The following is a 15,016-nucleotide window of genomic DNA, read 5'->3' as shown; positions in this document are numbered from 1 at the left end:
GGTCTACTATGTTGATGATAAAAATGTTAAAGAATGGAGTGTTGCTGTACATCTAAAACTAAATGATTTTTTTGACATGGAAGAGATTGATGAAGAGGAAATATACGAGAATGAGCCATACCAACAACAAGAATTTGGATAATTTTTTTATGTTGATTACGAGGATGCCCAAATTGCAATAGAGGAGCATATGACTGAATAGATATATCATTATTTTTTAGTTTCCTCTAGCACTGTCTTTTTCTCTCTTGATTAATGTTTTTTTTTCAAAACTTACGATGTTTTGAAGATATGACTATATTAAGTTTAGTTCTATCCCAGTCATCAATGAATTGGTTTATTTGTTTTTCATAGTTATTGTTTGTAGCTAGCGTTGTAATGAATTGACTTGTAACTATATTGAGTTCTTTTCCATGTTCAAACAGCCTTAAAGGATGAGATGTGTTAAATTGCCTGTCATCTTTAAGTTATCCCTCTCTGTGGTAGATGCTGGTTGTTAAAGCGGTTGTGTTTGATGTTGTTATTCCTGATTGCCTCCGGCCCTATCATAGAGTTTAATTCTGAGGTTCAATTTTACTAGCTTGTGTGTTGTATATCAGTATTGGCTGGCACCCATTGAAAAATAAAAGACGTGTTGTAATGGTAATCATATCCTTGTCTGTAGGTCAAAGAAGATTTGGACTTGCATTCGTCGTGCTAGTTAATTATCTCCATGGAGAAAAATTTGCATTAAGGTACTTTGTTTCTTTTACTTCTCTTGTTCTTAATGCTATATTATTGTAAATTATTAGTTTTGCAGTGTGGTGTTTAGAGCTATGAGTGGATAAGAGTGGTTGTTTTCTATAGTGGAACAGAAGTTGAATTAAGGTACTTTGTTTCTCTTATTTTGTTCATTCATTTTCTGCTTCTGCTGGAACGGTTGTGTGCTTGTAAAGTTCAGTTCTTTAAAGGCTTTCGACCATTTCTTCCTATCTATCTTTATACAAACATTTAATGGTCACTTTATACAAACATTTATAGCTGCAAGCCATACTTGATTTTATCTGACATGAAAGATATTGTAGAGAGGAAAAACAACAAATTTGTAACTATATATTATGATCTAATGAAAATTTTGATTAGTCTTGCTTTCTAAAACTAGTAAAATTATCATTAGTCTTGCCTTCTACAAAATAGCTATGGACTGTAACTTTATTATCTAGTTTTCTCTGTGGCAGTCTACTTAATCGACATGCGCGAAAGCTAGCCCAGACAATTGTTTCTTGGTTTTTTAACCTCTACTTGTGTTTGAAAAGACTGGACATAGTTGATTATTTCATCTAGCATTCCTACTTTCCCTGTGATCTTGTTACATCCTGGTACCAAATCATGTAGAAATCCTATCTGCTCGCTGATTTTTCCCTTCTTACCTGCCAAAAATATGAATTAACTTGTTGGTTTAAGTTGTTCACTGGAGTAAACTATTAATTATACGTAGTAAAAACACTTTGACCAAATATTTAACTTACTCTTTCAGCTAAACTATGGCTATCAGTGGCTTGACCCCGACGTGCTTTGCCATTAAAATAGTCAGGCATTTTATCTTCAGTAATTTTGGACTTCTCCTTGGTAGTATCAGAATTTTTCTTACTGTTGTTATTGTTATTAGGTAGTTGCTTGGAAAAGAATTGCATGAAACATGGTTTATTTTATGAAGAAGCTAAAACATTATCCCTACCTTAAGTTGATGGATGAACATCTAATGGATACCTTTGATAGGTCCTAGAACTCGATAATTAAGTTAATAGCTAATAATGCCATTGGGGATCCTTTATGCCCCAAAATTATGCATATGACATTATGATCTTATACAGGTTCACTAAAACTAACAAGGCTTGGAATACTAGAGATTTAGAGGTTGCATGTGATACTTGCTTAGTGAATATTTATGTTGAACACTGTAAAAGAGAGGAAGAGTGTGACCAAGACATGGATGATATGAAAACACAGATAGACTTGCTTACGAAACATTTGTTAGCAAGTGGCACTGAAAAGGTGAGCACTATAGGTTTATAAGGTAAAGTAACTAGTTATACTCTAAAGAGTAGGCTAATTATCTTACTAATCAGATGGGTGTTTCTGAGCTAACTCCCTAGGAAACCAAGATTAGAACTATTAGAAGGATAATTGTTATGATAAGGATGGTTATAATAATAGAGATCAAAGGAACTGGAAGATCAAGAACCATAGAAGTGGTATATACGTGCCTCTAGAAAACGTGATCAAACTAGTAATAATTCATGATGTTTGAGGATGAAAGATATGTTGGATATGAAACATCAATATAGTTGGGCTCTTTATATTCAATAATTTTGGACTTCTCATTTGTAGTATCAGAATTTTCCTTACTGTTATTTGTGTTCCTTTTGTTATATTATATCTCAGTATGCTCTCTAACCACCAATCTCTTCAATACCATGTTAAGTTGTGTGAACATACCTTGAGATGTTGATTTTTATCTACTTTCTTTTTCTAGAAATTCTCTCTTCCTCTATTAGAACTCAATATAGTCTCTTTTCATTTAACAACAGAAACAACATTATCCGCCATGGTAGGTAGGCAGCTTGTAGTTCTTGAAATAGCATAATTCATTTCAGTTGGGTATGACATTCCTCCATGTACAACCCCAATTGGTATATAACCAAAACCATTAGTACCAGTGGTCCCAAAATCACCCCAATTATTCTCCAAACAAGGGTCTAACTTAATTGCCTGAGTCACAAGCTCATTAAGACTCTGATCATTTACATTGATTAGACCATGGAACTGTTAAGCTTCAGATGATTAATGAAAACTATTCATCAGTTGATCATTTTGTCTACTAAAATAACTCATCTCTTGTTGATTGACCTATTCTTCCTACCACTTCATTCTCGCTCATTGTCGATCAAGCACGCTCAGTTTTGTGCTTCCATTACCTCCATTGCTAGTGATATTGTGTAACATTTCTGGTAATGCAATATTCATCAATAAAGAAGATAACAAACCTATAGTTTTACTATTAAAACTTGTAATCTTAATCATGTCAGAACAGTTTGTAACTTTAGGAGTATGTCAATAACTATGAAATATAGAGAGGTAGAATTGAGACTCTCAAGCACTTTTTCCCATAGTAACCTCTTGTTTAAGGGTTGTAGTCCTTCTATCTGGCTTTTGTTAACCCTCACTAACACACGCACACATAACCAAGCTAGACTCTGTTTCTCTAGAACATGCATTTTATGGAAATAAAATAATACATACCATTTCTACATTTATTTCTAAATCATTGTCTTCTTCATGAGTTCTTGGTTGTTTGAATCCAAAATGTGGATGGTTACATAGTAGAACTAATTCGAAATGGCGTTGTCATGACTGTGAGTCCCGTATTAACTGTAAACAGGTGTGTCCACCTTCTATTATTCTTTATGGTTTAGGCTCTACAGGTGGTCTTTCTCTTTTTGAAACACTTGACTTGTCCAAGAACTGAAAGTATTGAAATATTAACAGGTCTAAGGCCATATTTCAATTTTTCCAGGCACAAAATAGTGTTATTTCCAGAACTCAAGTTTTACTACAAGGGTGGTGCAGAAATGGCATTGCCATTGGCAAAGTACTTCTCAATTGCTGGTGAAACTGATGTGACTTTTTAACTATGATCACAGATAGTGTAGAAAATTTTTTAGAATTGTCTTGTACAGAAAACTTCTGACAGTTTCATGAATAACACTATCCGTGTTTTGTAATTGTAACTAACATGTGGATATTTACCAATATATTGCAGATATGCCAAGGTTCAAGCGCATGACGAAAAAGCAAAAATTAGATTTGCCGGTATCTACATCACAAGGTACTGAATCAGCATGTCTGCCAGCAAATTTGCCTCCTCCAATTCAGCATGCACCTCAAAACATCCTATGGACCAGTACACGCCACATCCAGGTCCGACAGTTTGTCCTAAATCACAACCATCCCGATCAGTTCACTTGACATCACATCCATCTCCGATTGGTCAAGACTCATCACAACCATCTCGATCAGTTCACTCTACATAACATCTGGGTTTGGAAAATCAGGATTCATCACAGTCATCTTGATCAATTTATTCTACATCACATTCGGATCCAACAAATGAGGACTCGTCACAAGCAGCTCCCACAGATCAGGCTGTACCCAAAAAACATCCTAGACGTGAATCAAATATGCATTAGGTCGTAGACGCAATAGGTAAATACTTTTGATTTTCAATGCATATTTAACAAACCTTTCTAATCCAATGTAATGTTTCTCATAACTTTAACTAATCTCTTTTCTTATTGCAGATTCGTGAAAAAATGTCAAGAAAATCAAAGTAAAATCTAAGGAAGTACTAAATTTAACAGGTGAAGAACGTATCGTGGTTAAGTTTGATATTTATGATGAACTATTTGGTGAAGTACACAGCCTTCTTTTTGCGCTTTTGTGGAATTTTAGAGTGTGATTGCTCTTTATTTCCAATAAACTTTGAAAAATGGTCGAATTTACCAGTGACATACTTCAATCGCGTCCTCGATCATATTATAAAGGTATAAGCTCTAAATTCTAACGACTATACCACCGATTATTATTTTTAGAGACTGACAACTATTTTTTATTTTTGTCTTTGAATTTTATATTTGTATGTAATAGAAAAGCTAACCAAGATTTTTATTTTGAATCCCACATTCTTCTTTGACGCACAAGAAATTGTTGCACGATGACATATTTATTTATCTATTGGAAAAAAGTGGGATGCAAATAAGCTTAATATGTGGAATGAAGTTGATGATCCACTTAAAAGTAACGCTCAAATTATGGATAAGGTGTCGGACGGGATTCCACCAGATCAGTGAATTTCTTTTATTGAATACAATTTTGAAGAATCAACAAAGGTATTTATGTAAATGTATTTCTTTATAGTTGTATCTTTATTTTTTTCTACTTCACTCTATTTATGTAAATGTATTTCTTTATAGTTGTATCTTTATTTTTTTCTAATTGACATTAAAATATATTTTTATAAGAAAATGCTTCAAAGAAAATCGAAAGAAACAGACAATTTCTCACACTGGGGCTCCAAAGCCAATGCTACAAGAAGGGTTGAAATGGTGGGTGAATTAACCTCAAATGTAATATTCCTAAATAGTAAATTATTTTGATTATGTTTTTTAATTTATGGATGGCCAAGACTGGACAATGGCCTGGACGAGCACAAATGTACATTGCTACTCATAAGAATCAAGATGGAGCATATGTTAATGAAGCGGCCAAAGAAATATGTGTGAGTTTTACTTATGTTCCATAGACTCTTATTGGGCAATCAGCCACAGTATGTAAAATGAATTTCTATTATTAATTTATTTTGATAATAAATTTTCTATATGTAGGAAAAAATTGAGTCAGCTTTGAGCCAAAGCACTACAGATGAGTCTCAAGTTTCGCCAAATGATGCCGTTGGTAAGGTGCTAGGGCAAGAACACTTTGGAAGGGTGAGATGTTTAGGATTAAGAGTTGTTCCTAGTATAATTTTTCAACAAATTAGACCTCGTTTTGGTGGTACAAGTGCATCAAGTAGTGGAGGTTCTTGTTCCTTCCAATGTTGAGAAAACTACAATCAAATGATGAATTCTCACAATCAAATATTGAGTGCTTTGAAGGCATATATGATAATGAAAGAAGGAATGATACCAGAACAATTTGTGGGGCTCTTTGATTTTTCTTCAATGGTTTCTCCCACAACTGTAAGTAAAGTTCTCTTTACTTTTTTTTATCTCGATGTTTGATCTCTGTATACTCATTCATCTTCAGATTTAAAATACTCTTTGTGTTTGAGCTTGCAATTTTATTTATACTTTCAGTAAATATTAACATCAACTTGTTTTTACTGTTAATCCTCCTATAACATAGCATTGGCTTCTCAGCATTGTGGGATCACTATAAGCTTATAAATGAACTAACAGAAACTAACGGGATATTTTTCCATTATCATAGTGCCAAAAAGTTACAAATCTTGCGTTTGGTTAGTCATAGTAGAACGTTAGTAGGTAGTGGAGTCTTGTTTTTCGAAGGTTGTAGGTGTTTTTCATCGTACTAGCCATATTCTTGTTGTTCTTATTTCTGATATCTATCATCTTTGGATGTTTATTGTGTTTCAATTATCACGCTATTTTGTTGTCGTTATTGTTCCTTTCTTGTAGGTTATGACTGCTTTCCTTATTAATTTTGCTGCTTTCTTCTGCTTTTACTTGGATTTGTGGCACTTGAGGCTAGGGCCTTTTGGTTTTTTTTAAGTACTGGGCATCAGAATGTTCATAAAATTATAATAAGTAAAGGAGCTTCCTTTGTCATGAATCACTGTGAACAGAAAAGCAAAATGCACCAAAGTAGAATGCTACAGAAAAGCACCAAAGTAGAATGCAACAAAGTAGAATGTTGTGAATGAGTGATAATTACCAGTCTTTTCTCTTGCATTCTATCACATACAAAATTTATGACTAATGCCACCTCCCGATGTTTCATTTGGAAGTACACAGAGACAATAATTCTCCTTTTCTAAAAGTAAATACAGAACAATCCAAAAAGTTCTCAAGTAAGAACATCCAAAAGATAGATATACTATCATAAAACCATGACAACTGATTGATATAGAGTTCACAATTGATGTGGAAACGAGGTCGGAATTAACATCTTTACTAATTGGGTAATTTAGTAATCAAATGGTCAATCTGAGGGTAACTCTTTTGATGCAAAATCATTTTTCCTAATCAACCTCACTCTACATAATCGTAGGCTTTAAATGATTGAATGTTCTATAAACTGCATGCTTTAAATGATTGAATGTTCCATAACTCTCCCTCCGTCCCAATTATATGGCACTGTTTGACTGGACATGAGTTTAAAAAATAAGGGAAGAAGTCGTTATGTTTATCAGTTACCCTTATTAACCTCACTCTACATTTATCATGATGTTTTTAGTTATTTTTAGTTGTACGCAAATATGAATGTTTTATACTAAGGACTGAAAGTTTATCTGATTGATTTTAATACTTTGCATTTTTATGTATCCAAGGAGACCACGTGATGATTCTGATCCTATTGACGATCATTGATTTCATTGCAAATGGTCTTGGATATTCAATATGCCTTGGATGTACTTAATGTTTAAGTTTAATTTTGAAGATACTACTTAATGTTGAAAAATTGGAGTTTGAAGATGTTAATGTTGAATATTTAATTTTGAAGTTTAATGTTTAACGAATTGTTGACATGTTTTTCAATTACTATATTTAATTATTCATGTTATGTTAATGATATATGAGTTGAACATATATTGGATTATAGATTATTTCTAAAGGTGCAATTAAAATCGAGCTAAAATTAGAATCTATAATTAGTAATTAAAATTGATTAGCCCCATTAATTTAAAAAAAAAATAGCGGAGGTTTTAAACCACCGCAACTTGTAACATTAATTTTTAAAAAAAATACAAATAGCAGAGGTTTAAAACTGCCGCAAATTTTTTGTGGCAGTCAGAAAAAACTGCCGCAACTTGATTGTGACGGCTCGTATTGTGGGGGTTTTGGGAACCCCCGGAAATGAAATTTGTTGGGGTTTAAAATCCCCTCAAAATGTAAAATTAATCCCCACAATTTGATGCATGTTTTGTAGTGTGTTATTAATACCCAGCAAGGCCGGAGGATACTGTTGTGATGATGTTGATACCCGACAAGGCCGGAGGATATATTTATGATGTGTTGATATCTGGCAAGGCCAGAAGTTGATTATAATAACGATGGTCCTAATGGGAAAAATTACCATGAGTTGTGATATGGATTGTGTACTTTGTATTCATTCCTTCATGTGCATCGCTTATCATCTGTATGCACCTATACTTATCATTCGGTATATGAAGGTTGTATATATATGGGTGAATAATATGTCTTGTGTTGTTGTATACTGATTGAACCTTTCGAGGCTGGGGCAGTAGGGGTATGCATAAGCTCGGCTAGGTATTTGGTTGTCCGTAAGTTGAGGACTAAGGAGATTGCATCTATGAAGATCTGGTGGAAGAATCGTCCTATTGAGGAGGCCACTAGGGAGACCGAAGTAGACATGTGTAGCAAGTATCCATATCTTTTTGTGGATACAGGTAATTCTTGATTTTTCCTTTTTGTCTTGTGTTTTACTGTTCGAGGACGAACAGTTGTTTAATTAGTATCTGATGTAACAATCCTCCCGATCGTTTGTAAAATTTTCTCATTTCTTTATTTTAGTGCTCTCTGTAGTTTGTATACGTGGATTATGACTCATAGAATAAGTAGTATTATTTTCTCGAGGTCCCGATAAATTTTGAGGATCTATTCAAAGTCATGGGTATTTTAAATAATAAATTTAATAGTGATTTAATGGTCCAAAGTCTTAATTTATTTTCTTATGTGGCTACTACAAAAATTAATTTAAGTGAGAAGGGTTTACTATGCCTATTTAATGATAATATTGGATAATGGGGAGCAACAAGCCCCGACAGTAGTTTCAGTTTAATACTCCCCATAGCCGTCTTGAAGGGTTTCTCCCAAAATAGCTTCAAGTAAGATTCTAAAGCAACTATATAATTACAATGAGTTGAAGTTGAATAATTCTTACAGGTGTTACTTCCTTTATGTAAGAGTTCAAGGAATTAGTAGAATTATTATAACCTGATGATTGCAAGGTGGTGGATAATAAATTTGTTCCTATTAGTAATATTAGAATCACGTGCAGTAACAATAATTATGGAAAACATACAATGTCTCTATTTAGAGTTAAGCTAAATATGTTAGGGTAAGTTAGATAGTATTAGCTTCTGGTGCACTTTAATTAGGAAGTTTAATTAATAGTTAAATTTTATACTCTAATGATGACAATCATTAGCTTTAATGATTGAAAAGGGGCAAAGTAAGGGTGTTTTAAGAATAAGTACTATATTACTACTAATTTTGGTAGAATACCACGACAAATAAAGTAGGATAGAGAAATATTTATTTCTTATGCTTTTAGAGATAGGTCGAGTAAATAAGTGGACACGAAATTCAATTAATCAATGATAGTTAATCATTTAGTTAATAATGACTAAGTGGAAAGTTTATAAGTAATGTCCTGTAAATGGAATAGTAAGTCCTGTAGTTCCTGGTATTTATTGAGTCCTTAATTTTAGCTTATCAGGTTACAATCAGACAGGTTTTTGATCAATTTAGGTATAGGTGTGAGATTATTAGAGTGAGAATTTACAAAATAGGTGTCATTTGATTCGTATTATCATGAGAATTATGTAGTTGGACAGATTTGAAACATTCAAAAGCTTTACGGAAGGGCAAGACCCTTGTAAAGTAGCTTGCTTTTGAGTTCTTTGATTGAGGTAGGTTACAGTTTAATTGGAGTTTAGACTCGACTTAATTGTGTGTATGCTCCTAAATTGAATACTTGTTGATTGGTACTCGGACATGCTTGAAATTGTTGATGTTTGGATTGTTAATGCGTTTACAAATGTTTATTGAAAATTGACTTGATGGAATTGTCTTATGACTTTAAGTGTACTTGTATACTTGGTACATTGTGTGGCATGCTGTGAGGTTATGTAAATTGATATTTATAATACTTGGTTATGTTTATGTTGGATCGGGTACCACACCGGTACGTTTATTTTTATGTTAGATTGGGTACCATGCCGGTACGTTTATATTCATGTAGGATCGGGTACCACGCCGGTATGTTTATGTTGGATATGGTACCACACCGATACGTTTATATTCATGTTGGATCAGGTAACACGTTGGTACGTTTATATTTATGTTGGATCGGGTACCACACCGGTACGTTTATATTTATGTTGGATCGGGTACCATGCCGATACGATACATGAACATAGATTGTTCCCGACAGGTCATGACTATGTGGAAAAAAATAAGTCTCATAGCATGTGTGTACATATTTGTGTTATTTCTGTGGATTTTTACAGTATGATTGATACTCTTGATGGTTATGTGGCTTATTTGTTAGCATTGTTTGACCTGTTGTTGTTGTATTGTTAATTCATTAAATATTTGTTGTGTGACGATGCTTGTCTACTTGTTATTTGATTTATGTTGTGTACATGTTATTAAATTGAGTTGGCTTATGATACCTACCAGTACAGAGTGGTTTGTACTAATACTACCCTGTACTCTTCTTTTGTTGAATGCAGAAAGTGTTCTAGGCTTAGACATGACCTCACCTTTAGAGTTTGATAGCAGATCTTGATCCAAGAGTAATCACTCCGTCTCTAGGCTGCCATGGGTCATCTTATTTGTTCTTGTGCATCTTTTGGGCAATGAAACATTCTTTATTTACTTTACTTTTGGATATCACATTAGATATGATCTTTGTTAGTAGTTCTTGTACGATGACTTTCGGGTCTTGGAAATTTTAGTAAGTAGTTTTTTTGAATTTCCGCATTAATAATAATCAGTCCTTGATATTTGTTATTATGTTGAATTTTATAATAATATCATCTAATATTGACTAAATGTTTGGGTAATAGTTCGGTTTAAATGGTTCTCCCCCAAGAAGTTTAGTGTGGGTGCCACTCATGGCCATTTAGATCGTGACACTCTGGTTCTGGTTTCTGATGATTTTTCTTTTTGATACAGTGTAGGCAGAATAGTTCCTTAGTTCCCATGTTTGTCTATAGGAAGAGTCCTTAAATAGGGGGTGTCTTGGGGGAACAATTGGGTAGTTTAGGATTTTGAATTTTAAAATTTTTATTTTATTTTTTATTTATTATGTTTTTTTAATTACTATTATAGAAAATAATAATAATAATATTAAACAAAAAATAAAATAAATAAAATAATAATAATAACTAATTATTTTTATATTGAAAAAAATACAATAAATGTTTATAAATAGTCAAAAATAAATATAATTAAAGTAATACTGAAACTACTAGATTTTTTATTAAAATTTAAAAGGAAAGTATATATTTTTTTGATTTATTTTAAAATAAAAATAAAAATAAACATATCTCAAAATACAACTTTATTTATTTTCAATTAAAACTTATTATTAAAAATCAAATAAGATCTAAAATAAATATTGGACAAAAATAAAAATATTTAAAGCTGAAAAAATAGGTTAAAACTCGGGGAGGATCAAAAAATCACATGACTACAGTCGGGCTTCATGTTCAGCCTCTCCACGATGGCCCATAAAATACGGGCGATACGTCAGAGTTTATGATGGAGGTGTCCCCTGTCCTGACCCAGAGCATAGAAGAGACGGTCTAGGTAATTTTTGAAGGAGGAGAAGGTCGTGGTAAAGCTGGAAACAAACTATTCTACGTGGTCTAAGTAAAATTTTCGACATCTGGTCGTATTTGTCATTTTTTTTGGTTGAAGAAGATGAATATTGTGTAGAGTTTATGGTTGTTTATATAAACCAAAATAGAATTCCTTTGGTCTTCCCGCCCAATGATTGATCGATGCATGGATTAACGAAAGTCGAGTAGGTAACGTACACCCAATCGGCGCAGCATGTGAGTGGACGTGCAATAGCTTTTTTTATGTGTCATAAATGCCCGACTATTCATTTGTTCATTTGAATAAATAGGGTTTTTCAATAGACATGAAATAGGATTGATAATAAATGGTCTAGTATATAAAAAATACTCCCAATAGACTTGACACACAAGATATGCTATAGCTTAAGAGGTCGATAATAGACACAGAGTAAAATCGATAAAACTAACATTAATCAGACCACTGCAGGGTTGTCAAAATGCATACACTGCCATGACTTAGAAAAATACATATTCATATAATTCTATCTATGATAGCTGTTATTACAAGTGGTTCTCTTGTGCCCGAGTCTCTTACACAGTGAACACTTGTTTCTCCTCTTTGACTTGAAAGCCTCACCCATGCCCTTAACGTATTTTCTTTTCTTCCTTCCGAGCTTAGTGTTGACTAGTCGTGGAATAATGTCCACGTATCGTAATTCTTATGGCATGCGCTATTCGGACTCTAAAGGGACAACATTAATTGATTCCAAATACGCAAGGAGGTACTCTTTAACTTTATACACGGGCGAAGAATACTCGTAGATGCTCAAACCATAATTATAATCGTGCTTCAATTGCAAAGCATCCATCGCGTGAGCTCATGGTATTTTGACCAAGTCAAACTTTCTACAAGAACACAACTTTTCCAATAGGTTGACTTTGGTCGTAAGACCCCTGCCGAACACTGTGAATTGATTGTCGTCCCCATTTACGTTCTTCACATAAAAGGAGTAACCCTCGCACATATTGTCCTTTACGATCTTTTCAGCGACAGGCACAAATTTGATATCCTTATAGTTGAGGACATATGCACGCCTCTCCCTAAATATCTCACCAAACCTCTTAGAAATCGAATTGAACATGGATGCCACGGGGTACTCCCTTTTGGCAATCAACATAGAGTTGATCGACTCGGCAATATTTGTGGTCATTACATCATACCTATTTTCGAGGAAATGTACCCTGCTCCACCTCTCAAAACCACGGTTATGCTCGAGGAAAAAGGCTGTCTCGGGACAATAGTTCTTGAATTCCTCAAAATTATTACTAAACTCTTCAAAAAAAATATGCCTTTGCCGCGTGGTAGATTAGATAGAGGTGTTCTTACATTGGTGATTTACCCATATATTTTTACCAAGGTTTCTCATGAAGTACCCATGATGAGTATGGTTGTAATCCCTCGCAATGTCGTTGGCGATGCTTTTGTGCCTATTGGAGATAAAGCACAAATCTGGTCCATCGACCACTATAGACTTCAGCTTCTCAAGGAAGAACATCCAAGACATATAGTTCTCCTTATCAATGATGCAAAAGTCAATGGGATAAGTATAGTTCTTCGTATCTTGTGCAACCGCGCTTAGCAGCACACCCTCGTACTTACCGTGTAAATGAGTGTCATCGACTGCAATAACCTTTCTCATGTGGGTGAATCCCCTAATACAAGGGACCAAGGCTAAAAATTAGTACCTAAACCTACAATCATCCTTGTTCACTACGATAGAATAGGTAGAGCCAACATTAAGAGCGTCGATAATGTACGAAAAAGTCGGCCGGCAGGAATACCCATGCTCCGATGTCCCTTGAACCATTTTCTTGAACATCACACCTCCCATACAATATTAACAATAGTTTGCTCTACTACTAAAGTTCTTGAAAACGATCCTCTGAATCTAACTAGTGTCCGGACCTTTTCTTTCGCGATACATGTTCACATAGAGCGATGCAATGACTTTAGCCATGATTTTCTTATGGCTGCACGTGTCATGTTCGACATTGGAAGTGTAGTGACCGACGTATTTATAGATGATAAATCTATCCATTCATTCATACTTCCTCACCCACAACATCCATGTGCAACTAGAACAAATGCATTTCACTTTAAAGAATTTGTCGCAGCTCTTCAACGTAGCATAATCAAAAGAATTTTTCTCCAATGCTACATCCAACAACAATTTCATCTTATTTTTGTTGCTAAATATTTCATCTACGTAAAAATTAATTTCATCGGAGAAGTTGTAGTTGATTTGTGATCCTAATCCACACTCTTCTCTCTCTTCTTAAAAGATATTAGGATCTTCTGATCCCAATGGATGATCTTCCGTATCCATTGGATGAACAAAAAATTCTCATCTTCAAATGAATCATGTTTATCGATTGTCGAGTGTGGTGGCGGAATTGTCAGAGACCCCGGGATGATATTTATCCTCACTAATGGCCTAGAGCCATCGGTTGCGACATCCAACATATATAAGGACACATGCCGATCATTCTTTATGAATATGGGATGCATTTTCACCCTACCCATTCATTAGATAGATAATCACAACGTTCTTTGGCTCGCAATCTGATTCTCCGCTCTCAATTACGCTTCAAATCATGTCGTCATACAAACCATTGCGATGCAGCGGGATGGGTACCTTCTCCTTGCTAGATGATTTCCAATTTTAATAGTTAGGTTCCTCCTCCTACCCCCCCCCCCCACACCCATATAATCACCATCAATGATAATTACTTCATCTACAGTCATTGTAGACCATACTAATCGATAATAGATTATGGTGTCGGTCTATAACTGGTCGATGACTGGTATGAAAACCTCCGTACAAAAACATGAATGAACGAATTTAGGATATAATCGGTGCCCTCCTAGCTCTAGGATGGAGAAATATATGTGTAGGGTTTCTAAACTACTGAAATTTATCTAATGACAAGGTATTGAGTGGATTTGAAAAGATTTTCAATCTAGTAAAAATGGTGAAAAAATATTTTTTGTAATTTTTTTCAAAAAGGATGGAACAACAATGGAGACAATTACAAAGAATGGAGATTTTCAGTTGTGATGAGCATGATTTTGTTGGAAATGTCACCGAAAAAGTCGTCAGAATCAGAAAATATAGGTTAAAAATAGGAACTCCTTTTAGTGGCTTCTTGGACAATTTTTTTAATTAAAAATAGGGAAATTTAAAAAATGGTGGAAAATATTAGATATTAATTGGATGAGGTGGTGGACTAAAGTGTAATGTCTAAAACTTGTGTGCTAGGGATATGTTTAAAGTGATGATGTCATTATAGTGGGTATTCACCTAATTTTTCAAGACTTGTGACTAAATGCTTAAATAAGTTTTCAAAGTGTCTATTTTGCAAACTCCCCCTAGTCATTAATTTTACACCTCAAATTTGTGGTTTCCAATTTTTGCCTCTTAACAATAGGGCTTGTTTGGTTAGAAAACTAAGTTATTTAAAATTAATCATTTTGAGATTGTTATTTCATCTTTAATATTCATAAAAATAACATTTCAATCTCGAGATAACTACTTCTGGTCATTTAAGTTATCTTGCAATTTTATCTCAATCAAAATTAAATAAAATCATCTTAAAATTAATTTTGCAATAAATTATCTTTTATCT

General features: G+C 33.9%; 1 protein-coding gene and 1 pseudogene across 1 annotated transcript; both read right to left on the bottom strand.

Moving 5' to 3' along the window:
- Positions 1-1,242: 1,242 nt before the first annotated feature.
- Positions 1,243-3,006, bottom strand: LOC124887033 (annotated as a pseudogene).
- Positions 3,007-12,207: 9,201 nt separating this feature from the next.
- LOC124887032 lies at positions 12,208-13,029 on the bottom strand. The gene is made up of 2 exons (XM_047396197.1): positions 12,744-13,029; positions 12,208-12,662 (listed from the first exon to the last, which is right to left on the bottom strand). Exons 1-2 carry the CDS (start codon positions 13,027-13,029, stop codon positions 12,208-12,210), a joined length of 741 nt encoding a protein of 246 aa, XP_047252153.1.
- Positions 13,030-15,016: the final 1,987 nt, after the last annotated feature.

Source organism: Capsicum annuum, chromosome 9 (assembly GCF_002878395.1).
Source record: "Capsicum annuum cultivar UCD-10X-F1 chromosome 9, UCD10Xv1.1, whole genome shotgun sequence".
Classification (NCBI taxonomy): domain Eukaryota; kingdom Viridiplantae; phylum Streptophyta; class Magnoliopsida; order Solanales; family Solanaceae; genus Capsicum; species Capsicum annuum.
This window is presented reverse-complemented; position numbering and strand designations above follow the sequence as displayed.